At 45.6% G+C, this 25,233-nt stretch overlaps 1 protein-coding gene and 4 non-coding genes across 6 annotated transcripts; all 5 read left to right on the top strand.

The window, feature by feature from the left end:
* Positions 1 to 10: 10 nt before the first annotated feature.
* Positions 11 to 25,213, top strand: polr1a (RNA polymerase I subunit A). 2 transcript variants are annotated; one of them, XM_040174573.2, is made up of 37 exons: positions 11 to 195; positions 490 to 598; positions 706 to 801; positions 1,009 to 1,158; positions 2,015 to 2,125; positions 3,013 to 3,098; positions 3,479 to 3,567; positions 4,455 to 4,535; positions 5,425 to 5,536; positions 5,863 to 6,028; positions 6,144 to 6,305; positions 6,848 to 6,970; positions 7,153 to 7,380; positions 7,480 to 7,587; positions 7,670 to 7,816; positions 9,194 to 9,385; positions 10,071 to 10,220; positions 11,039 to 11,222; positions 11,318 to 11,400; positions 12,012 to 12,170; positions 13,182 to 13,280; positions 13,375 to 13,527; positions 14,119 to 14,201; positions 15,613 to 15,778; positions 17,358 to 17,481; positions 17,790 to 17,890; positions 17,992 to 18,191; positions 18,296 to 18,463; positions 18,693 to 18,828; positions 19,078 to 19,232; positions 19,308 to 19,437; positions 19,587 to 19,694; positions 20,543 to 20,851; positions 22,953 to 23,153; positions 23,477 to 23,594; positions 23,683 to 23,847; positions 24,787 to 25,213. In XM_040174573.2, exons 1-37 carry the CDS (start codon positions 119 to 121, stop codon positions 24,885 to 24,887), a joined length of 5,130 nt encoding a protein of 1,709 aa, XP_040030507.2. In that variant the 5' UTR covers positions 11 to 118; the 3' UTR covers positions 24,888 to 25,213. The 2 variants fall into 2 exon arrangements, with proteins under 2 accessions (XP_040030507.2, XP_040030506.2); XM_040174572.2 differs by having other exon boundaries at positions 4,452 to 4,535.
* On the top strand, positions 8,040 to 8,176 carry LOC120818540 (small nucleolar RNA SNORA5). Its single transcript, XR_005712183.2, has one exon. It is a non-coding gene; the product is annotated as a small nucleolar RNA SNORA5 (small nucleolar RNA).
* On the top strand, positions 11,444 to 11,580 carry LOC120818539 (small nucleolar RNA SNORA5). The gene has a single exon (XR_005712182.2). It is a non-coding gene; the product is annotated as a small nucleolar RNA SNORA5 (small nucleolar RNA).
* Positions 15,288 to 15,424, top strand: LOC120818533 (small nucleolar RNA SNORA5). The gene has a single exon (XR_005712177.1). It is a non-coding gene; the product is annotated as a small nucleolar RNA SNORA5 (small nucleolar RNA).
* Positions 15,932 to 16,068, top strand: LOC120818534 (small nucleolar RNA SNORA5). Its single transcript, XR_005712178.2, has one exon. It is a non-coding gene; the product is annotated as a small nucleolar RNA SNORA5 (small nucleolar RNA).
* Positions 25,214 to 25,233: the final 20 nt, after the last annotated feature.

The following is a 25,233-nucleotide window of genomic DNA, read 5'->3' as shown; positions in this document are numbered from 1 at the left end:
ACGCTTGATCAGACGGTCCCACGTGTGGCACAGGAGCAACTTTTGCTTCGCATGTGGTTCAACTGTACGCCATGAATTTATACCAAGAAGCACCCTAAAGTGTGGCTAATTCTCCAAAATGTTATTTGCTAAAGAACTGCCATGGCGGCAACTGGAGGGCATGTCATTCGGCATGTACTCTGCCGAAGAGATAAGGTAAGAGATGGCTTGTAAAGTAGCTACCATGCCCTCAGAACAACATGCGTACCCATGTCAGCATACACATGTGTTGGCCAGTGGTTGTTACGTGAATGTTACCGGTACATTTGACTCGTGTACAGTAAAACAGGCCCATCAAGATGACACATGACCGCCTAAATACTAAGATCATGCATATGATGAAGATGTCGGCTACCCCGGGAAATAGTGAAATAGCCAATCATTTGTCAAGAATGCTGTATAATTGTTGAAGCAGTGGTTCTGATCGTGTATTCTCCTCCTCCCGTCCAGGAAGCTGAGCGTGAAGTTGATCACTAACGTCAGGTTGCTCGATGGGGTCGGGAACGTGGCCCTGAACGGCCTGTACGATCTGGCCCTCGGGCCCGCGGACAGCAAGGAGGTATCTGCTCCTCCGCTGAAACGCATACAGGCGATGACACGTCCCTTCCTTCCTGTAGTTGCACCTCTGTGTGTGTGTAAAGCTTAATGTGTGATGTTTTTTTCCAGGTGTGTTCCACCTGTTGCCAGGACTTCAACAACTGTCCAGGACACCTGGGACACGTAGAGCTGCCCCTACCTGTGTACAACCCGCTGTTCTTTGATGTAAGCGTGTCATGGGTGCACACATGTTTACCCCTCTATGTGACATGATGGGATACGGGTATCGATGGACCAGCCCGGGGAGTCGCTACACATTAGTGTGACCTTTTCAATCTTTGCCTAAACGCTTGTTTAAGTCTCCCTGCCTTTGTGATTGTTTCTAATATTGTGAATGCCTTACTCTCCCTCCCCCCTACTGTCCTTCTCCAGAAACTCTACTTGTTTATCCGTGGTTCCTGTCTCTCGTGTCACATGTTAACGTGTCCCCGATCTGCCATCCACCTGCTGCTGAATCAGCTGAAGTTATTGGAACATGGGTCCATGCAGGAGGTCTACCAAATAGAGGGGGTTCTGAACAACGTGAGTTCACAGCGCTCTTTTCAGACTAGTCGGTGCGATGTTTTACAGGCTTCAGCATTCTTTAACCCCCCCCCAAATAAATGGAGGGCCGCCCAGTGCGAAAAGTGGCCGGTGGTAGGATCCTTTTTCAGAACGGCACAAGCCGATCTCAGCTGGGTATTTAGCGACATTGACCCGCCTCCTCCTCCTCATGTAAATTCCATGTAACGTTAAATGAGTATCTTCACGTCCATGGGTTTGCCCTAAATGTTTTTTTCTAACTTTATTGAGAATCAGGCACAACACAGCGACTTGCAAGCAGCGTCTTAAATAAAGTGATGTGTGTCTTAATGCGGCTTTAGAAATGAACACAAAGGAATTCTGTATTTGCTCATAAAGCCTGAAAAAACGAGTTATTTGGCCAATATTTTGATAACCGACTGGTGCCAGTTCTGTGTTTCCCAGTGTACGTCCTCCGACTCACGTCATTTAGTCACTGGAGAACAGGTTCTGGTTTTACCTGTTTAAGTTCTGTAGCATGCGGGTCAGTACGTTTGTCCCTTTGTTGTTTTAGTGTTCCATCATCCGAACGGCAGGTCACGTGATCTGATGCACCTTCCATATGAACGCTACATACCAACTGAGATCGCCTTGTGCCGTTCTGACAAAGGATCCTGTCACCGACCACTTTTCACACTCCGCGCTACTGAATAAATGAACCATCGGTCATCATATTGATACTTATCCATTGATGTGGAGGAAGGAATGTTAATATTTTGGGTGTTGCGTTGAATAGCATCGCTTACTTACTGGGATTGTGTTGGTCGAATACTCAGTTTTGACTTTACTTATTAATTTGCTGACTTGTGTGTGTTAGCACCTGGAAGAGAATCCCAAAGCCACTGGAGACGAGATCGCGATGGTGCTGAAGCAGTTTACGGACAGGATAGTTGGAGTGAACACTGAGGGCTCAGAGAGCAGCAAACCGGTGAGTCCACACGCACACAGCCAGTTAACAACCATTACAATACTATAACGGCTACATAATATGGATAAATTTGTAAATGACAAAACCCTATTGCATAAAAAGGCATGTCCTTGTGTGTGAATAAATACATATACTATATGGAAATTAGGTTTAATACTTTGTATAAAAAGGGCCAATAGGGTTTTAAATTGATTTAAATAATGAGAATACAAAGAATCCCACATTCACTTTTTGAAAATGATGCTTCAAGAGTCAGCATTCAATACATTTGTCAATATGAGGAGTGCAACGGATCGCAAACCTCACGGATCAGGATCATTGGATCTGCAAATAAAAGGGGAAGATTGAAATATAACTTTTCTTTCTGTTCTTTAAGTAAAGAAGTTCAAAAGACTGAAAGAAAATAACTATTTGCTTTAGTTTTACTTAAAAACAGTCTTCCTTTACTCCACACTCCTGAGTGTGTCTCCCCTGAGTCTCCTTGCAGCCAACGCGTGCAGGCAGCACAGCAGCTTCGACCGCGCTGTTTTATGGAAGTATCCCAATCATTTTATAACGTACAGGTGCCTTTTTAGTACGATACACGGTGCAACATTAATTAAGGGACTTGTTAGTATACAAGGAACGTCAGCGGTAAAACTGCTTTAATACTATTAAAGAAAAAAAATACTCATTGATCCGTGTTTCAAAAGTGAACCAAACCACCAAACCGTGAGCGGTGATCCGTCACACCACTAGTCCATGCGGGGGACAAAGTTGCTTCATATAAGATTTTATCAATATTTTTTGTTGAAATCAATTAACCTCACAAAATAATGTGAAGTATATAAATGCATGAATATACTACAGTACTCACGGAGCCACACTGGCCTCGCTTTTATTTTCAGATCAAACATCTTGTTGAAAGGAAGAACAGCTTGATAAACAACTTCTGGAGGAACCAAATGAAGGGTAGGAGGTGCCCTTACTGCAGGTAACTTGATGGTAGTGCTGCTGCATTAAACCTGACTCGTGTAATGTTTAGCAATAAGGCTCTGTATACTTGCATATATATATGCACCTCCCACTGGCAACTGGAAGCAAATTGATATATAAGACCAGTGTTTCCCCGTAGTTTACAACTCTAGGGGGCAGGTAGAACGTCCGCTGTTATAATGGTAGGAGAAACACTGGTGACCATAGTGAAACTGAGGAAATGCCCACTGTTGTCCTCTGTGTTCGTGTAGTATTAAGCTTATAATGAAGTCCACCTTGCTGATGCAAACAATGATTTGCTTTTAGTAAGAGCCTGAAAATATAGATTGCATAGCTATTGCTCCCAATTGTTAATTTCATGCTTTAATGTGTGTGCAGAAGCGGCAAGTTTACAGTGCGCCGTGAACACAACAGCAAGCTGATTGTCACCATGCCATCAGGAGTACCGACTACTGCCAAAAGCAATGGTGAGTAATATTTTAAGAAAATAACAGCTCATATTGTACACTAGGGCTGTCAACGAATATTCTAAATTTTAATATATATATATTTTTTTTAATATATATGTAAAAAAACACAACAGCGGCGCGACTGTCTGCTTTGCGGGTGGGCGCGCGCCTGACTACTGACTGCATGTTGCATGAATAAAATAGACTAGATGGCTACAACAGCTTCATGCACTGGTTTGATTATTTGCCGTTTCATGCCAAGGAAAAGTTACAGCGCAGTTTGCCTGTTCAATGTCGGTTCTATACTGTAAAACTTCAATTAATGTTAATAATGTGTTTCAATCACTGAATAAAGCCTGACGTATGTGGGACAAGATCAGCACTCTGCATTTGTTCATTGTTGTCGTTCATTTAAACCGCTTTGCGAAGAGAGCGCGACGGGGAGAGAGGGAGAGAGAGAGAGGCCAAGGTCTGCGGTTTTGGCCATTAGTTCATTTACTTATGTTTGTGTAGGAAATATGTTTAAACTTCAATAAATTACCTACCCAAGTAGTTATGTCTGGTTGTATTAATTTGCCCTGTTATTGACGTGCCTACACATGACACACATAAATTCGAATATATGTGGGGGTTTTAAAAGCGAAATATTCAAATGTCATTTTGGAGCAATTTTGACAGCCCTATTGTACATGTGCCGTTCATTATTGTGTAACAGTTACGCTGGCTGGAGGAGATGAGCATATTGTCACCATCTAAGTAATGAACTGGGGAAGAGACTGTTTTTGTGGATGCTGTGTTTCACCTGCGACTCTGAACCACAAACACGGCTCCCATTGTGAGGCCCGTTTATGCACACGCAGAGTGTAAATAAATATCAACCAGGTTCTGTTTCTGTCTTCCAGCAGACGATCTGATGGCCGGAAAGAGAGTGTACCTGACAGCTAGCACAGCTAGAGAACACCTCACGCAGCTGTGGGAGAAAGAAGGTAGGCGCAAAAACTCCCCGCACACCAACCGCTGCGTAGACCTGAGCCCTGTCCCTCGTACGTGGCTCAACTAAGTCGATCAAACGTCCTTTTATCCAGCTCAAATTAACCTGATGATTGACGTCCGGTTATCTCGGTTTCTCAAAGGCTGATCCGAGCGTAAACACTCGTGACTACGGATGGGTATCGTTTGGCTTTTTTCCGATACCGGTGCCTGAACCGATAAAGCACAAAACAATGGTTGATATTAAAAACGGGTTATTTTTTGTTTCCAAGGCAAATTTGCGAGGACAGAGTCATCAGAGTGTGTAAATAAAGTTTTTCGACGCAAGCACTGAAAGCAAGCACCGAAATCTGCGTTGCGCTCCGGTACGTTAGGAACCGGTGCCATTTTGGTACCGGTTCTGTGTACCCGACCCTGGTTACCAGACGTCAGTCTTCAGGATAATTGTGCGTGCATGTCCGAGTTCCAAAGGGGAAAGAGCCGATTACCGAAACCATGATTTTCTAACGGTAGACGTGCAGGAGTTGTTCATGAATGCATATGAGGAATTCAAGACTATGATATGTTTATTTGAATCATCTGTGTCGTGTGAATTGAACGTATTGTACATCTTTTATATTGTTCATTCTGCACACCGCCAACTTTCTCCCCTTTTATTTCTCCCCAATGAAAGGGTTTTAAGGATGTCGCATGTGTACCATGTCTGACTGTATCGCCCTCTGAGGCAAATTAGCGATTTTGGACTATAGAAAATTAAAAATGAATGGATGAATTGTGCTTGTGTCTTGTATATGTGGGTATGTATGTGTAGATGAGCATATAGAACTAGAGGTTTGCATACGTGTGTGTGTGAATCTGTGTATAAATCAAGTCTCTTGCCTGCAGGTTTCTTCTTAAACTGTCTGTTTGCTGGGCTGGGTGATAGGACGATGTCGAGAGAAGGAGGTTTCTATCCAGACCTCTTCTTCCTGGAGCTACTAGTGGTCCCACCTTCCAGGTACAGTGAGATCCAAGCAGAGAAGTGACCAGATTCCCGAAGTAGAAGGCACATTCCCATTTAAAGAAACGTATCACGATGGCCGGAGCGACGGCCTTGTCTTTAAAGTCAGCGTTGTAGCGGCTAACCTTAGTATAAACTAAACAGACTTACAGCAAGTAGCAGACTCGCCAGAGTAAAGCTTTGCAATAACAACATATACCTGCACTGTAGTCGTAACATTGCGAGGGGTCACAACATTAAAACATTAATATATTTTCACAAACCAATTTAATGTTAGCGGAGATTATTTAACCTCATCACACCCCTCCTCCTTTCTCTGTCAGGTATCGTCCAATTAATCGACTGGGTGAACAGATGTTCACAAACGGTCAGACGATCAACATGCAGGCTGTCATGAAGGACTGTGTGATCCTAAGGAAACTTCTGGCTTTCATGGCAGAGGAGAAACCGGTTCAGGAGGAGGAAGAGCAGCCGCAGAAAGAGCAGGAGGTAAGATGAGCTAAATGTTGCTGATTTGCTCTTTGTCCTCACACTTACGCTTTTATAAAATCTGTGTCTATAATAAAGACAAGCTGCAGAGATCATTTAAAAAAACTTTTCCCAGGCTCCTGAACAGACGGACCAGACGTTTCTGTTAAGTATCCCCGGACTCACGGTAACGGATAAACTCTACAACACCTGGGTTCGCCTGCAGACGCACGTCAACGTTGTCTTTGACAGCGACATGGACAAAATGATGATGGAGAAATACCCTGGAATCCGACAGGTAGACGATACACAGACGACGCCAACGTGCAACTTGACTTTAATCTCAGGATGCCGTGTTTTACCAGCGGCCTCTAGTCCAGTGGGGTCAAACTATTCTTAGGTTTGGGCCAGATATGCCCACTTTGACCTTAAGTTGGCCAGACCATTGAAAACATAGGCGTCGGCGTCAGTCGATGGGTGTTTTCGGATGGTGCACCGTCATTTTCATGTGGCATGCGCTCACTCACACAGTGGGTCACCGCGCCCTCCGGTGGACTGGTATGGGATAGCAGCTATATATAATACACAACATACCGGCGTAAATATTAAACCCGTGGGCCAAAAGATAATTCCGGATTTAACCTGGAGTTTGACATATGCGCTCTAGGCCATTGCATCAACAAATAACAGGGATGTGTTATAATAATAACAATATAAACAAATCATAACATCCGGTCACATGACCCAGTGAAGCAGATCAGCATCAAGCAATGTGAAAGACCTCTTTGCCATTTAAGAAGAACAAAGTCCGTTGCTAAATTGTCGTCTCTTTGCCACCAGATCTTGGAGAAGAAGGACGGGTTGTTCCGGAAACACATGATGGGAAAACGAGTGGACTACGCCGCACGATCTGTCATCTGTCCAGACATGTACATCGAGACCAATGAGATCGGAATACCTATGGTACATCTTGACTGTTTCTGATTATTTTCAGAGGGTGCCAGAGCTTGAATAGGAGTAGACCATTGTAGGAGGCTAATTTTGAAACAAGATGCGGCGAGTCGCATTCTGTCCGACTAGGTCACCTGCTATAAAATTAGATTCCGGAGTGAAAGTAGCTTTCTGTCTCTCACTCTGTTGTGCAGGTATTCGCCACAAAGCTGACCTACCCACAGCCCGTCACTCCATGGAACGTGAAGGAGCTTCGCCAGGCCGTCCTCAACGGACCCAACGTCCACCCTGGTGCGTCCATGGTGATAAACGAGGACGGCAAGAGGACCATCCTATCAGCCACCAGCTTTACACAAAGAGAAGTCGTTGCCAAGCAACTGCTGACGCCCGTTCCCGGCCCGCACAAGATGTCGATGAAGATCGTAAGTCCGGTGCAATTGTATGCAACTGTTGTTGCGGTGAGAGCTGAGCCGTCATTGTCAGAGACGTAGACCTTGACTCTTGTCCTTTTGTATCTCCAGGTAAATCGCCACATAAAGAACGGAGATGTTTTGTTACTCAACAGACAGCCAACTCTGCACAGACCCTCCATACAAGCTCACTGTGCCCGCATTTTACCTGGAGAGAAGGTAGGCCTTTGGTTTTATAGCATGTTTGGAATAAACCTGTGAAATATAACAAATTGTACTTTATCCTACTCTCATGCTGCAGGTATTAAGGCTCCACTATGCCAACTGCAAGGCGTACAATGCCGACTTTGATGGAGATGAAATGAATGCGCACTTCCCTCAAAGTGAGCTGGCCAGAGCAGAGGCCTACACGTTAGTCGGCACCGACCAGCAGTACCTCGTCCCCAAGGTCAGTATTTGTCTCTTTAATCGGTTTTCTCTGCTAAATCAGTTTGATATCGTGCATGTATGTCTTTCCTAACCTTGGTTTAGTTTCTCGAGTCTCTATTATACTGTTTATTGTAGAACAAGACAGACGTTTCAAGTTGTTTTTTTCCCCTATTACGAAAATCTCCAGTATCAGGTTATAGTTAGTTTAGTTAGTTACATCCTCATTAGGTACCAGCTGAAACTGCAGCCGTGTCAAATTCAGTGCTTCCTCCTCTGTGGAAGCAACTGGCCAAAATGGCTGCTACAGTGAAGGTGTAGTTCATGGGCCCCAGGGTGCTCCATCATGCCCACTGGGGATAGATATGTCCTACACACAAACATCAGTTGGCATGGGCCGAAATACTTCCTAGCCACAGCTATGGCTGGCCGGTATACGGTTTCAAAATTCAAAACATACACACACATTTTCACACACCGTCGGTGTACAGCCACAACAACTGATCTTCTGCAAGCAACTGTTACAAATTGTTTATTTGTAATAATAATAATAATAATATTTTTAACACTAATAATTGTACACTTACAAAATGACCCAATTAATTACTGCATGCTGGGTAGAGCAAGAATAAACTGTAAACACGGAAAGGAGGAACAACGAGAGACCAGAGATGCACCAGCACAACTCTCTCCCAAGAGAGGACCTGTGTGTGTTTAGGGGGGTTTTGGTTTTGAAAAGTTAGATCAGAAAACTCTGGTGGCAACAATAGAGAGCGAGTCGGCCAGTGAACAGCTGATCAGCTGGCCGGCAGCCCTTTTTGGGGTCAATGAATGAATATAAATAAATACCGATAAATCGGGCTACTTAAGCTGCCTCCAACAATGACCCCATTTACAAAACTGAGGGAGTTGGTCCTCATCCATGTTACTGAACCAAGTATTCAGCCACGACATTGAAAATCTAGCAGACACCACTAGGTAACGCTTGTTTTACTCCCACTCTGCAAACTACTCCCAGGACTCTTCTTAACTCTCACTCCCACTTCCCATATTGTCTTATGGCTACAAGTCACCACAGGATTTTCCTTGAGCGAGACTTGTAACAAACTGATCAGATCAAGCGAAAGGTAGTATTGTCCTGTCCATGTAAACAGGCTCTTTATAATAATAACACGTTAACCACACCAGTCACGCACTAAATCTGTCCAGCGGTGCTTCCCTGCCCGAACAGCTCCCGTCTTCCTATGTCAACAACACACGCGTTAACACGGCGTTACCAGCGCTGCTGATGCTGGGAATCAGTGTTTACCAGAGGTAGTAGCAGGCCGCTCACTTTTAGTGCCCTACACAGTATTCTAAGCGCACAGCGGTCAACACGTGTGTTTCTCTCCCTCCTTAGGATGGTAAACCTCTAGCGGGTTTGATCCAGGACCACATGGTGTCTGGTACGAGGATGACCATACGAGGTTGTTTCTTCACCCGAGTCCAGTACATCGAGTTGGTGTACCGAGGACTCACTGACAAACCCGGCCGAGTCGAGCTGCTGCCGCCGGCCATCCTCAAACCCCAGCAGCTCTGGACAGGAAAGCAGGTAACTGAACTTGTGAGCTAAGTTGTGCGATATGACGAGATCACCGATCATTATGGTAGTTAGGCCTGTCGTGATAATCCATATAATGACTTATCGCTCAATATCTGGAAATGAGTGCGATCACACACACGCAGAGCGGACACCCACAGGAGTAGTGAGTGTGAACCCGCCGTGTGACAAAGTGTGGTTTTCATGACATCTACAGCTGGTTAGGATAAACAAGTCCAAATGGAACATTTTGGCTTTAAACAAGTCCAAATGGAACATTTTGGCTTTAAGCTGAATGAGAGCAGAGAGCGGATAACCTGAACGAGCCGGTACGTCGACTTTGTTTAAAATCCGTGGGGAGGAAAAAAGGCAACACAACGAACTTTAAAATCTCACTTAAAACAACAACAACCATCCACCCAGTCAACCTGAATCACCGTCGGTACCTCCAGACTACAGGTCTGCCTCTTTGGCCGGGAGGATCATGCGCATGGCGAGATCCCCGACCGCCGTCCTGGCCGGGCCGGCTGATGGGTAGCGGGATTAGTTAGTTTGCCTCTAACGTCTTCCAGAATGATGAAAGTCAGAGCTCAATCACCAGGACGACCAAATATAAACAACTTGAATGTGTTTTTTCATGATGCACATGGCTGTAATGCCTCTGCGGACTCCTCTTGTGCTTTGGTGATTGCTGCAGGTCGTGTCGACGCTCCTGCTGAATGTAATCCCCCAGAAGGCTGTGCCTCTCAACCTGACTGGTAAATCGAAAATCCCCAGCAAAGCATGGATCCAAGTCCCACCACGGGCTGCTCCGGGATACAGCCCTGACAGCATGTGTGACTCACAGGTATAGACACGCGCACAGACACACAAGACATGTGCCAAACATAGACGGTATATATAGACGGGCGATGCGTCTCCACTTCCACCTACAGTAGTGCCATGAAGACAGAATATCCTGAATGCGTGTGCCGCGCTGCACTGAGCGAGCGTCTGTGCAGCACAGATTGAGGGGTGTTGCTACCGTACAGAGGTCCTGTCTAGCACCCACACCAGGTGGAATTGTTGAGGTTTATCTCCATCCAACCTCTTAGAGTGACTAGTATTACTACGAGGCAGCTCAAAATCAACCAAACCAGCCTGAAAATGCCGATAATCTGAATCACCCATATGAGAATCCAGAGAGATAGTTTTTGGAGTCTTGTCAGAGCTTAATTGTTAAGTCTCCCGCTCTGTGACTACTTTACTCTGAGCTGCCGTGAACCCTATTAAAGCAGTTATAAAATATCATATGCAAATTTCCGGGTTCCGCAATTCCACCCTGAATCCGCTGATATAAGTTACATTTCTGTCAGACAAACCTTCCCAGAGCTACCAAGCGCTCGAATCACATTATCACTCTTTATGGGTTTTCAACCAAAGCAACTTGAATGCTAAACGCTTAGCGGATGTGTCTGTCTCTTTCAAAACATTCCCTTCCTTTTTGAGGGTCTGATTTCATGGGAGGGGGTGGGGGTCACTTTTGCCCTTCACCCCCAGAGCGGAGCGTCATTTATCCCTCTACACATTTTTACTGGGCAGGGAAGCTGGCGCTCTATCCCACGTGGGTCTGGCTCGATTCAAAGACTTCACACCAGATGATATGTGTTAACCCTTCTTCCCCAGGTGGTGATCCGTCAGGGCGAGCTGTTGGTGGGGGTTCTGGACAAAGCCCACTACGGCTCCTCTGCCTACGGCCTGGTGCACTGCTGCTACGAGCTGTACGGAGGGCAGACCAGTGGCAAGCTGCTCAGCTGTCTGGCACGTCTCTTCACCGCGTACCTGCAGCTGTACAGAGGCTTTACCCTGGGTACGGCACAGCTAATGAACACGTCCTCAGAGACGCGTCACTGGCAGCCATCGTGTCCGTCTGCGTGTACAAGCCATTTTTGCGTTTGTGTCCAGGTGTGGAGGACATCCTTGTGAAACCAGGCGCCAACAAGCAGAGGAAAGAAATCATTCAAGCATCCCTGCAGATAGGCAGCAAGGTGAGAGTTGATGCAGCAGAGCAGAGAAAACATAAAAATAAAATGCAGCCGTGTCAAATTCAGTGCTTCCTCCTCTGTGGAAGTCACTGGCCAAAATGGCTGCTACAGTGAAGGTGTAGTTCATGGGCCCCAGGGTGCTCCATCATGCCCACTGGGGATAAATACGTACTACACACAAACATGCAGTAAAGAGTGCTACTTATTTTGTAATGTTTTGGACAACAGCGCTTTCCTCTTTTGATCACCGAGTCTTATAAACATCTGAAACGGTTCTGCATGTTCTCTGACCGCTGGTAGAGTCCAACTGTTGCTTTGTGCGTCCATGCTGGATTTGTAAGAAGGAGCTGATAGTCTTTGTTCACACTGCCATGGGGGTGGGGCTAAATTAGTCTTATTTCTACATATTGTTGCTTCAATTCCAACCATACAGTACACTGGTAATGGCCGCTTGTTTTGGCCACTTGGTGGCACTGGCAGTGCACATTGTTTTGTTTTATTTAAAGAACTTCCCCCCTCTTGCTGCTGCGGCCCGAGGAACAACATGTGTGTGCCGGACAGCTAAGCAAGGAACCAAAACTCATATGTAGTGCTCGTATCTTTCCGTATCCAAGGCCCTCCAGCTAGCCTTCAACCTGCCCACTAACGTGGACCGTGGAGACGCCCAGAGCCGCTGGCAGGATGCCCACCTCAACCCGGACCAGAGTGACTTCAGCATGGCCGACCACAAGTTCAAAGAGGTGGCCAACCAAGTGAACAACGAAATCAACAAGGTAACCCGCCAGTGCTCTGGAAACGCCATCATCACTCTTACTACAACTACTGCTGGCATTCAATACAGCACATGATGGCTGATGCACTCTCTCAGTCCTAACGGCACCATAGCAGCATAGAGAAATGGAATAGAAGCACATGGGTTGTCTTCAGCACACTTAGAAGCTGTCGCACTTTCTGGCAGCTCTGCTATATAAAAAAAATCCTTTGAGCCCAGCGGCATTTCCCACCTGCAACAAAATACAACCGCTGCCTAACTGATGGTATAAATGTCAACCAGCATTGCATTATGACACTGCTGCTGGATGGAGCGGCACTGCGTTTCCACTACGGCTGCTAACAATTTTGTGATAACTAACAATCATTTGAATAATCTGTCGATTTTTTTTCTTTTTCAATGAACTGGATAAAAAAACAAGCATTAATTGCCATCCCTTTTATTCAAAAGCAGAATTCACAGTGCAAACATCTTCAGAAAGTGAACAAGCAGGATTTGATAATTAAACGCATGTGCGCTTTACATCTGCCCAATATTTAGCCTTTTTAAAGTGCATTTTGAATGACCCGATTCTTCCAATTACATGCGTTGTCCCCCTTGACACTTTTCCCAAGCGTCACCAAAGCTTTCTTTTGGCCTTGCTCGGGCCTTTTGAGTTTGAAAGCCGCAATGACAAGCTATCGAACGGGAGAAATCAAACTATTTACCTAAAGTTTTGTGATCGTTACGACCTAAAGCAGATATAGCAGCCGTGAGAAATACGTGTCCCCTTTTTAATCTATTCGTTACATTGGCTCCTACATGAGTCTAGCGTCTCCCTTACATCTACTGTCAGCTGGTTAGCATGCGGGTCCAGATATCTATTTAGTGGTGCTCATTTTTAAATAATGTTGAACAGGTTCATTTAAACCGAGGCAACAACAGGTGTTTCTGCAGCGCCTCGGACAACAGGTTCAGTGGGTTTGTTGCTTCTCTGCAACATTGTTTGACTGCTGTGTTTGTGTGTTTGCAGGTATGCATGCCCGTTGGACTCCACACCTCTTTCCCTGACAACAATCTCCAACTGATGGTCCAATCAGGAGCCAAGGGATCTACTGTAAACACCATGCAGGTACCTCCCACGCACTACAATAAAACCTGATGAACGGCGGCCTATTAGAATACAAACGACATGTGTGTTTGTGTTTGCCTGTGCGTTTTCTCAGATTTCATGTCTACTGGGCCAGATCGAGCTGGAGGGCCGTAGGCCTCCTCTGATGCCCTCTGGGAAGTCCTTGCCGTGCTTCCAGCCATATGACCCCGCCCCCGGTGCTGGGGGCTTTGTTTCTGGAAGGTTTCTCACAGGCATCAAGCCACAGGTACACGTTGTGGGGAGCAGTGGTTCTCAACGTCTTTCCCCGCCAGAGAAACCTGTTATTAATCAGATCTCCTTTGAGGAGATTATGGTTGTTAGGCAGCGATCACACCGAGTCGCCTTCCTGTAGATGTTGATGGGGGGGTTTGCTGTGGGACTGTGAGAGCTTTTCATGTGGCCGTATTATTAACTGCTGGTTTGATCTTGAGCATGCATGCAGAGCACACCTCCCTGGTGAGCCTGCCAGAATTTAATTTCATGTCTCATCATGACTCACCCACTTAGTGAATGAAATGGTCGTGGTGGCGCAGGGGTACAGAGGGAGCCCAGGGAACCGCAAGGTTGGCGGTTTGAGCCCCGGCTTGCTCCATGTCCCATGTCGAAGTGTCCCTGAGCAAGACACCTAACCCCTAATTGCTCCCTGGGCAAAAATGTAAAAGCCATGGGTTAAAAATGCAATGTAAGTCACTTTGGATAAAAGCGTCAGCTAAATTACCTATAATGTAAAAATGGTAAAAATCAACTAATTCTTTCTGTCTTGTTTCTGTGTGACTTATTTTCTTCTCTTTTCCTTGTCTATTGTCGTTGCATTCAGGAGTTTTTCTTTCACTGTATGGCCGGCAGAGAGGGACTGGTGGACACGGCTGTAAAAACATCTAGATCGGGATACCTGCAGAGGTAACGTTAACCTGACTTCTGACCGAGAAAGTATTGTCTGCAAAGGCATTAAAGTCCCATCAGAAATGAGGAAATATTCATTAAAAAACTATGTTAGACACACAATGATATTGAGAAACAATGGACAACAAGACAGATAAGACGACACAGATAAGAGGAATAAAATATAATTATATGGGTCAGAATATAAGGCTGTGTGTAGATTTAAAATAAAGGAATACAAGTTAAAAAGTGTTAAAAGTTAAATAAAGTGCATGTGGAGTGTGAAGGAAGTGACCGGTGGGATGTCAGTCAGTCATTCAACCTCTCTCTCTCTCTCTCAGAAGTTAAAAAAAGACCGTGCAGAACAAATGCAGCACTTGCAGATCTGGTTTGCTAGCTTTCATCATTGCACGAATGCTTTTTTTTCCTGATCACATCTGGGCCCTGAAGGATGTGGGTGCGGTTCAATTTACATCAAATGCTTTCCACCTATGATCTACATCGTTGTGTCTTGCGACCACAGTTTGTGACAGTTGGGCTGCATTCAACCCATACGTTTGCTTTCTAAAACATGTCAACTGCTATCAAAGCACAGTTTGCTGAAATGACCAACCTGTAAGTCATATACTTTATTTAGCTAAATAGATTTAGTAGAAAGATCCGTTGGCTCCCTTTATTCAAGAGACAAAGACTACTTTAGTGTCAAGCAGACTCGTGGTATGACAAAATGGTATTTTCAAATCTTCATCTGAAGGAAATGCCATTGTTAAAACTTTGACCTTCATTGAGCTTCAACCCAAGTTTATTTGTGCCCAGCAGCATTTAACTACAGCAACAAAATGCTGTCTAACTGCCACATCCAGTGAGCTCGCTTTCAGCTCAGCTGTTTGGGCCCCGAAGCTAAGGAAGACACAATAGAACTAAACCCCACCCCCCTCCCCCCGAGTCTATACGACCCAGCTACATCCACATTACTTCGTCCACGTAGCAAGACATGTAGGTTTTAAAACGTAGTAGTGTAGATGCAGCCCAAACTATGTACTTGTACACTCTAGTACTTGTACAACTAATTTGGTAACACATGTTTTTCATACCAGCTGAAACTGCAGCCGTGTCAAATTCAGTGCTTCCTCCTCTGTGGAAGCCACTGGCCAAAACGGCTGCTACAGTGAAGGTGTAGTTCATGGGCCCCAGGGTGCTCCATCATGCCCACTGGGGATAGATATGTACTACACACAAACATTGGGTGGCGTGAGCTGAACTGGTGCTCAGAACTGTTACTTCACAGCTGCCACACACACATGATCTGGGTCTTACTTGATCAGCGTCGCTTGTCCACTCCTTTATCACTTTGAAGATTAGAGATTAGATCCGAGGATGCTCTGTCCTCTCCTCCTGCTGACCTTGCCTTTCCCTCTCTCTCCTGCAGATGTGTTATAAAGCATCTGGAGGGCCTGGTAGTGCAGTACGATCTGACTGTGAGGGACAGCGATGGATCCGTGGTGCAGTTCCTGTATGGTGAAGACGGCCTGGACATCCCCAAGACGCCGTTCCTGCAACAAAGGCAGTTCTCTTTCATAGAGGAAAACTACGAGGTACAAACCAAGCCAAGACGCCTCCTGGGTCCAGATCCGCAACGCGGTCCGCCTGTTAGTGACCTTCTGCCGTTGGGGTTTAAAGCCGACTTTAACCTGAAAGTGCAGCTAAGTCGATGGGGACCAGTTGACACTGTCAAGATGTAGAAAGATCGCAGCCGTGTCAAATTCAGTGCTTCCTCCTCTGTGGAAGCCACTGGCCAAAATGGCTGCTACAGTGAAGGTGTAGTTCATGGGCCCCAGGGTGCTCCATCATGCCCACTGGGGATAGATATGTACTACACACAAACATCAGTTGGCATGGGCCGAAATACTTCCTAGCCACAGCTATGGCTGGCCGGTATACGGTTTCAAAATTCCTTACGAATACTACAAATACCGTCGGAATCCGAAAATACAGTGATATGAATGTTTGTCCGCCCAAACAGCCATTTTAAAGCTGTTGCAGCTGTGAGCTCTGTTAATATACATGGTTGTCTCAAATAAATCTTTTTTTTTTTTTCAGTTTCAAAGAAGTTACAAGAAATATGACAAAACATCATAAATTACAATAAAAGAAAAATAAATAATAATAATTTTCAGCCCCAGGTTCACAATCCGTGGGTCCCTGCAGGTTTTGCAGCGTGGGATGTCCCCACAGGCCGAATTCATTTCAATTTTTATTTCGTCTTTGTAATTTCCTGTAACTTTCTGGGGCTTTGTTTGTATGCACCAGTCAACACCTCGATGACTTCATTTCCTGCTGCAGATATTTATATTTTAAGTTCTAGATCATAAATCCCCTTTCAAAAGAGTTTAACATTTTGGAAATGTTTTGAATTGTCTTTGCGTCCAGTGGTTTGATGAAAACATTGAGCGCTAACCTCTGCGTCAGGCATTGAGCCACGAGGCTTTTAGCTTAGCTTTGCATAAAGCTCGGGTTCCCACGCAACATATAAAACAGCTGGCCAAGAAAAGGGAAAATGTTAGTTCTCATATTTTCCTTGAGCTGAGTGTTACAGGCGCATCAGAGCTGATGCTGTAGCTGATAGTTGACTGATTAAAGACCTTCCTACCCCAATAAAGATAATAACGTAGTCCATAATAGACTAGACCATGGTTACGATCACCTTTTTATGGGCATGAGATACACCTGCTGTTTTCTTTTTTACAGTCCTTTTGTTTTTGTTTGGAGGAATAATGCAGCAGTTGTTCATGCTAACCACGAGCGCGTTTAAACGAGGCCCAACCACATAAGAGAGGACTTCTGTCCTTACGACGCACGTCTGTGGAGTTCCACCTCCTCAGAGAGGAGCGTTTTAACCAGCTCAGATGAGATGAGATTGTGTTGGATCCCGGTAAAGACTGGAAGCAGGGGGGAGCCCTGTCTGTCAAACTGTCTCTCAATTAAAACACTTCCAATCTTATGTTGTTAATAATAAGAAAACTTCCATAGTATCAAACCATAATGTAGAATACTGCTAAAAAGTATTTTTCGTTGACCTCTCTTTGTCCATTAAATTTTAAACACTAAACATTATTCAGCATTGTCTAAATAGATAATAGATGGTTTCCGCCCCCCAACCCTCGTTCTTGTCAGGTGATCAAGAGGTCCCAGGGCCTGGACAAGGTTCTGGCAAGTCTGGACCCGAAGGCCGCCCATCAACACTTTGCCTCCATCAAGCGCTGGAGAGAAAAGAGAGAGAGGGCGTGTCCGCGCAGAGGTAGGTCACAGAGTTTGATTTGCCACTGGCGTTGAATATTTTATCCCCTATTCAAGTTTCAGTCATTTACGGTGACTGATTTATTACTCTGATATCCGCGTCATGTGTTTTTAGATTATACTGGATGTTTGGTAGTTTATATTCTTCTGATTTGGAGTTTGGGATTCAATAAAGCAGGCCTGAAATCCCCGTTCTGGTTCAGTAGAAGTTCTATAATTGAATCAGGGGAATCAAGGACCTGGACAAAATGTTGAATACCGTGTGAATATTTCTCGTCTTATATTTGGGTATCTGTATTTTTCTGCCAGGAGCGTTCTTGCTGTTTTCCCAGAAGAAGTTGCCCAAACTGAAGCAAACCGAAGAACGAACCAATGTAGATGTCTACTGCAGAAATAATGCTGAGTCAGAGGTATCAAACCGTAGCAAAGATGACCCTTTCTTGGACGTAGACACACCGTCTCTGCGGCCTCTTTGACCTTCTCCTGACCTCGCCCTGCTTGCTCCCTCCAGCTCTTCCGACTGTGGCTTTCCCTGGACGAATCTAGCAGGACCAAGTACACCAGGAAGGCGTCCCGCTGCCCCGAGCCCTCACTGGGCTTGTTGAAGCCCGACATCTGCTTCGGCTCGGTGTCTGAGAACTTCCACGGCATCACGGAGAGTTACCTCCAGAGCGAGGGAAGGAGGGGCCCAGACAGCGTGGACACCCACAGGTACCGGACGGGCCAACAGTACTTCTTGAAGCGAAGGCCAGTTTGGGTCTTAGGGGCATCGTTCAACTCTCTGTGCGTATATATATGTGTGTGTCTCTCGTCAGCCTCCGGCAGCTGTTGTACTACAAGTGGCAGCGGGCGCTGTGTGATCCCGGCGAGGCGGTGGGCCTCCTGGCGGCTCAGTCCATCGGAGAGCCCTCCACCCAGATGACCCTCAACACCTTCCACTTTGCCGGCAGAGGGGAGATGAACGTCACTCTGGGAATACCCCGGTATGTCTCCTCTCCTCATGCAGACAAACTCGTTATGCAGGGGACACACACACACAGGGATGAGTCACATGTCAACGGAGGCGTCTGTCTGTGAAGCAGATCTTGTGGTGTCAGCGGCACCGTCTAAAATGTGCACAGTTGGGAGCTGTGCAGAGGTCACGGCGCCCTTCCTTCAGCAATACTAGTCCTCTGGCGTCTCACTCTCTGTATACGTCCACCTGTCCCGCAGACTGAGGGAGATCCTGATGGTGGCCAGCTCCAACATTAAAACTCCCATGATGAGCGTCCCGGTGCTGAACACCAAGAAAGCCTTAAAGAGGGCCAAGACGCTCCGCAAGAGACTCACCAGAGTCTGTTTGGCTGAGGTAAGCGTTTGCTTCTCTCCACCGCTTTCTGACTTCTGCTCTTCTGTTATCTCTTCGTTCCGTATTTTATTTCCTCTTCTGGCATCCTTTGGTGGCTTTTTTATGATGCTAGTACTTGTTCCCGTCAACGTGGAACCCATTGTGATGTTCAGAAAGCGATACCCGCCTACTTGACTCAAACTATGCTTTTGAAGGGGGGAGTAAAAAGAGGAACTCGCTAAAAATCTCTCTCGCTCTGCATCGGAGCAGGTGCTGCAGCGGGTGGATGTGATCGAAACTCTTCGGATCAATAATCATCAAAAGCAGCGGTCGTTCCAAGTAACGTTCCACTTCCTGCCTCCAGAACGTTACTGTGACGATAAGCTGCTATCGCCCAAACAGATCCTCCACTACATGGAAACTAGGTGTGTGTGTGTGGGAAATTAAATATATGATGGCGTCTTATGTGATATACTAAAAAAAAAACAAAATTCTCCCAGCTTCTTCCGTCAGCTGCTCGACTCCATCAAGAAGCGCAGTGCCAAGCTGGCTTCAATCGCCGTGGAAACAAGGAAGGCCACCTACAGAGATAAAGACCATGATGGCGAGGGAACAGATGAGCCAGCAGGGGTCTGTTTTTTAATTGGATGGCCTGTGGGGTTTTGATCAGCCCACTCACTCCTTTTGTGCATGTTTCTACCCAAACATGTATTTCTTTCCCCCAAAATACACAAATATAAATCTAAAGAAAACTATTTTTGTTGCGTTAAACTCCTCAGTTGGATGACGCGGGGGACGAAGTGGAGCGAGAGGTTGTGGACGACCAGGCGAACGAAGGAGACGCTGACGCTACAGACGCCAAGCAGAAAGGCAAACGGGAGGAGGAGGTATGGAGATGTTGGAACACTCCGTGTTGAAGAGCCACCCCTCGGTGCCCCGCGTATGGAAAGCTCAGAAATGAATTGAACTGCTGGTTAATTATTTATCCATGCCATGCCTGAAGGTTTTCATAGATCCCGATTGGAAAGCGTCCCAACAAACTAGTTCAGACCGAGTTTATCTCCTCAAGCAAAAGAATCCTTGGATGAATATTTGTACATCAAGTGGAATATCTAGAGTCCCTTTCCTAATCTAGAACTAGCGGTAAACAGGTGTTCAGGTGTCTGGCAGTCCTTTTCGGCACCAATGAATGCCCTAAATAATTGGAGTTGGTACAGATTGCATGTTACAAGCCGTTCTCAGACAGCTGCTTTGATTTGTTTTCTTTTCCTTATATTTCTTAATCTGAGCACTGAAGTACCAAGTATCTCTTTTCAAAAACAGGAGGCGATGGTTGAGATTTCTCTATTTGCTGAGGGATTTGAAAGGGTCACAGCTCACATACTCAACTTTCCCTCTTCCACAATTGAGACAAACAAACACTTGAGTCTTACATTAGAGTTCTAGTGGGGAAACCCCAGCATTTTTGGGGTGTGTCTTTTGCTCCGGTCACATTTTACACTTTGGGGAGATATTTTCAATGATTCATCTAGAATAAAATGTTTTTGATGCCGTTCGTCGCGCTTGAGTTCAAGACTGTTGGAAAGATGTAAATCTGACCATAATGCTTCTGGCACGGATCAGTGTAGTTTTGGAACCTGCTTTTCCATCGCAGTGGCGGGTTGTGGGATTACAAAGAGATGACCACCCATTTATTTCAAAACCATTAACACCCGACTCTGTTCCCACTCCCCAGGTGGACTACGAGAGCGAGGAAGAGGACGGAGCTGACGATGCCGAGGATATGGAAGACATGGGGGAGGAAGAGGAGGAGAGGGGGGAGTCGTTGGTGGAGAAAGAGGAGGAGCGTGAAATGGACGCTGCGAAGGTGTCCCAGCCAAAGTCTGCAAGGCCGAGGGGTAAACGGTCGTGTGGACGGGAAAAAAAAGCAAGAAGTGTGGAAGGAGACGAGACGCTGGATCAGATGAGGACCAACTTGGTCCTGGAGTCCAACTCGGCGATAGAGAAATACTGCTACGATCAGGAGCATGAGCTCTGGTGTGAGGTGAGTGTGCACGAGGGGACGAAGGCTGCTCGGGGTTGTGAAGGCAAAAACACTGTGTGCACAATAGAGCATCGACCGGCCCCACTTTTTCTGTCCGAGCCCGGCCCGCGTCCGACAGAGTTGGGCCCGAGTCCGACAGCCTTTAAACTATTTCATCCGAACCCGACCCCAACGGAGTCAATGCCTCAGCTGTTCATAATAATGACACATTCACAAACGTTTTTTTTAATAAATAGCCTGCCTTTATTAAACTCAGGCATCAACAGATAAATATACTCGCTCAAACAAACAAGCGCTGTTTGGGAACCGAGGTTCTACATCATGGGAAGCAGATGTTGACTTCACTACTTATTAAGATATTTTAAATATGGAATGTTCAATGCCTTATCGCACTGATGTGACCGAGCCAGACTATATTTTCTAAATATTCATCCCTCTAGTGCACAGCTAGTTTCACCCGCCAAAAATCAGGTTTTCGTTTTTTCTCATTGCAACAAGGTTTACTGCTGCTTTCTCATACAACTTGTGATGAATCAATTGCAGAGGACTACGTTTTCCATCATATCTGTTCCCAGGAACTTCTTCCCATTTGGATTTCCTGATTTGATTTTTGTGGTCAAACACGTCACTTCTACCTCACGTCCATCTAATCCTCCTCTGGGTATCTCGGAAACGCTTTGAGTGACACACTGGAGAAAGTTGTTTTTAACCAATTGCAAGAATTCCTAGGTCGTGCAAACATTGGTGAACAGTTTCAATCTGGTTTTAAGCCTCTTCACAGCCCCACAACAACTCTTTTAAAAGTTTTTAATACTCTTCTTTTAAACCTTGATTCTGGTAACTCTGCCTTTTTAATGCTATTAGATCTCACAGCAGCATTCGACACTATCCTCTTGTCCCGCCTGGAGCAATGTGTGGGCATTAGAGGTTCTGCTCTAGAGTGGTTTTAATCCTACCTTGCAGATAGATCCTTCTGTGTACAATTGGGGAGGTTTTTCTCCTCAGTGGCTCCTCTGACCTGCAGAGTCCCCCAGGGGTCAGTTCTAGGCCCTCTACTGTTCTCCTTGTATATGCTACCCCTGGGATCGATATTTACGAAGCATGGAATCCCTTTCCATTGCTTTGCTGATGATGTGCAGGTGTACTTGCCACAAAAGGCCCCCTCCAAGGAATCCCTTCATGCTGTGTTTAATTGTATGACGGACATTAAAACATGGATGGACCTAAACTTCTTAAAACTAAATGAAAACAAAACAGAGATTGTGCTATTTGGTTGCCCTGACTTGGTCCAGGTCCTTGCCAGGTCCCTTGGCCCACCAACACCTTACATAGGTTCCCAGGACAGAAACCTTGGTGCGGAGGAGGTGTATGGATGGGGCGTTTAAATTGGACAAGCAGGTTAGCTCTGTGGTTAAGGCTAGCTTCTTCCAGCTTTGGCTTCTAGCCAAAGTCAAACCTATCTAAACAGGGCTGACCTCGAAAAAGTCATGCATGCTTTTATATCTTCGCGCTTGGACTATTGCAACTCCTTGTATGTCGGTATTGGCCAGTCTGAACTCAACCGTCTACAGCTTGTGCAGAATGCAGCAGCCCGTCTCCTGACCGGGACGAAGAAGCATGGGCACATAACGCCAGTGCTTTCCTCTCTCCACTGGCTTCCGGTTAGGTTCAGAATTGATTTTAAGAATCTTTATTTGTTTTTAAGTCTCTGCATTACATTACACTACATTATTTATCCAGCCTTATTAATATACATCAACCCTCCAGAGCCCTGAGGTCAGCTGACCAGCTGGTTCTGAACGTTCCTCGGTCGTTCCTTAAAACAAAAGGAGATCGAAAAGGAAAACTCTCCTTAAGACTCACTTGTTTGGTGGCCTTGGCCTTTGGCTGAGTTAATTCACCTGCATTGGATCTTTTATTTGTTTGCCTTTTACTGTTTTTACTGTTTTTTTTCTTGTTTTTACCTTTGCTTGTATTGTTTTATTGATGCTGATTGTTTTTATCCTGTAAAGCACTTTGGCTGGCCACTGGCCTTTAAACAGTGCAGTGACCTCGATTCCCTTTATCCACCCCTGGTGTGTCCCCCCCCACCCGGTCATAGGTGTGCCTGGTCCTGCCAGTGAGCAACGTACACTTTGACCTGACTGCGGTTCTTGGGACGCTGGCCCACAACGCCGTCATCGCGGAGACCAAAGGCTTGACGCGCTGCCTGCTGGGCGAGGCCACGACGAAGCGCGGAGAGAAGGAGACGGTGCTCAACACGGAGGGCATCAACCTGCACGAAATGTTCAACCACAGTGATGTATGAAAGGCACTTCTCACTTCTAAATGAGACTGTAGTTTTAAGGGTGAGGGACAGAGTGCGCAGAGAACAATCAAGAGGGGAACCAAAAAAGAAAAGCGGTTGGCTTCTACTTCCATTTCAACTGTTTAAAAAGGATGTTTGCAGACACGGACTCGCGACTATTAAAGTGTGTTGGTCTATAGTCCGTTGGTTGGTCTGATTGCCCAAAAGTATCATTGAATAGGACCTCATTAAATTATGAAGTGTCACAGATTTCTTATGTTCATTCAGCTTGGGATGGTGGTGATGATCTTAACGATGCAACTATATTTTCCCTCCAGATCTTGGACATCAACAGACTGTACTCCAATGAGGTTCACGCCATGGCTAAAACATATGGGATTGAAGTGGGTCTGAAGGTCATAGAGAAGGAGATTAAAGACGTCTTTGCCGTCTATGGTATGTGCTCGCACACAGTCAGAAGCGGGTAGCGGACCCTGTGGCTGCCAGGCACACTCAGGTTTTGTTGTTCTGTTTCCGTGTGCAGGTATCGAGGTGGACCCCAGACATCTGTCCCTGGTAGCAGATTACATGTGTTTTGAAGGCGTGTACAAGCCTCTGAACCGGCACGCCATCCAATCCAACTCCTCCCCTTTGCAGCAGATGACCTTCGAGACCAGCTACAAATTCCTCAAACAGGCAACCATGCTGGGTGAGGACACAGAAGATAATGATTTTCTTTTGAGTGAGGATGAGAGATGTGTGACAATGGAGCCATTGTAACGTGTCCTGCACTTACTGTACTCCGCATTGCTGCAAGTTCTTAAAAGCAAAACCCTGGTCAGCCATAGCCATGTGCGTGGGTCACAGGGTAAACTCTGATCCGTGTGCATGTATACGGTATATCTGCACGCTAAGTGACCTGTAAGAGAAATTAAACATTCCACTTTCTGAAGCAGAGTGGCGTCCAGCTAAAAAGAAAGTGTAATTATTCCGTTTTGCAGGATTATTACACTGTGTGCACTATTATTGGCCAAGTGAGTATTTTGACCATATCATCATTTTTATGCATATATCCCAACTCCACGCTGTTTAAACTTGAGTGCTAATTGGATATAAGCATATTTGTGTAATGAGGGAAGGTGTGGCCTAAGGAGATCAACACCCTATATCACGGTGTGCATCATTATAAGATCGGGCAAAATGGGCCAAAAAAGAGATCCAACTGACTCTGGAAAGTCAGAAATTGTAAAAGGTTTTCCAGAGGGAAGCAGCACCCAAGATGTTGGGCGTGATCACAGAACAATCAAACGTTTTGTTGCAAATAGTCAAAAGGGTCGCAAGAAAAAAAGAAGCAAATTCACAGCTCACCTGCTCACCTGACCTTAACCCTACGGAGAACGTGTGGAGCCTTAAACAGGAGATGTTATATATTCGTCTTAGAAAGCCCAAAGTTTACTTTCTTAAATATTCAGATTTGGGGTTATTTTGGATTGACCGAGAGCACTGTAGTTGTTCAATAATAAAAAATAATCCTCAATCCAGCTTTCTCAATAATTGTGCACACAGTGTAATTCAAGGCGGTGGTTGCTGCTGTTTCGGTTCCCTTGGTGGTTTTTGCTTCACGGCTGCATTTCCTTTTCTCTTTCAGGTTCACACGACCAGCTGGTATCTCCATCAGCCTGCATCGTTACGGGGAAGGTGGTCAAAGGTGGAACTGGACTGTTTGAGCTGAAGCAACCTCTGCAGTAGAAGACGTTGGGACCAGAGGTCTGGTTGGATAGATGTGGCAGAGACAGACCCTTCACGTGGACGGATATGATCTGAGGGGTTTCCGTTCTGCTAACTCAAAGCCCTGTGACACCCTATTTCTTTAACGAGTAAAGTGGAAGGATAGATTATATCAAATGCTCTTTATTATTTGAGGTTTTTATAGGTTTTACAGTTGAAGCTTTGTGTTTAGCCAATTGGATCAATGAGCAGCTGGTCACTGTATTCTATGAAAGGATGCATATCAAGAAGCAGCCCTATTCTTTTTGTATTTAATAATGTCATTAAACTTGTAAATGCGTATGAAACGACTGTCTTGTTTTTATAT

Source organism: Gasterosteus aculeatus, chromosome 4 (genome assembly GCF_964276395.1).
Source record: "Gasterosteus aculeatus chromosome 4, fGasAcu3.hap1.1, whole genome shotgun sequence".
Taxonomy (NCBI): domain Eukaryota; kingdom Metazoa; phylum Chordata; class Actinopteri; order Perciformes; family Gasterosteidae; genus Gasterosteus; species Gasterosteus aculeatus.
This window is presented reverse-complemented; position numbering and strand designations above follow the sequence as displayed.

Excerpts from the sequence above, each read along its gene's own strand:
- polr1a (XM_040174572.2), top strand. The coding sequence starts at position 119 with ATGTTATTTGCTAAAGAACTGCCATGGCGGCAACTGGAGGGCATGTCA. Across the intron at positions 1,159-2,014 it reads TAGAGGGGGTTCTGAACAAC|CACCTGGAAGAGAATCCCAA; the intron begins GTGAGTTCACAG and ends TGTGTGTGTTAG. Across the intron at positions 15,779-17,357 it reads TCATAGAGGAAAACTACGAG|GTGATCAAGAGGTCCCAGGG; the intron begins GTACAAACCAAG and ends CGTTCTTGTCAG.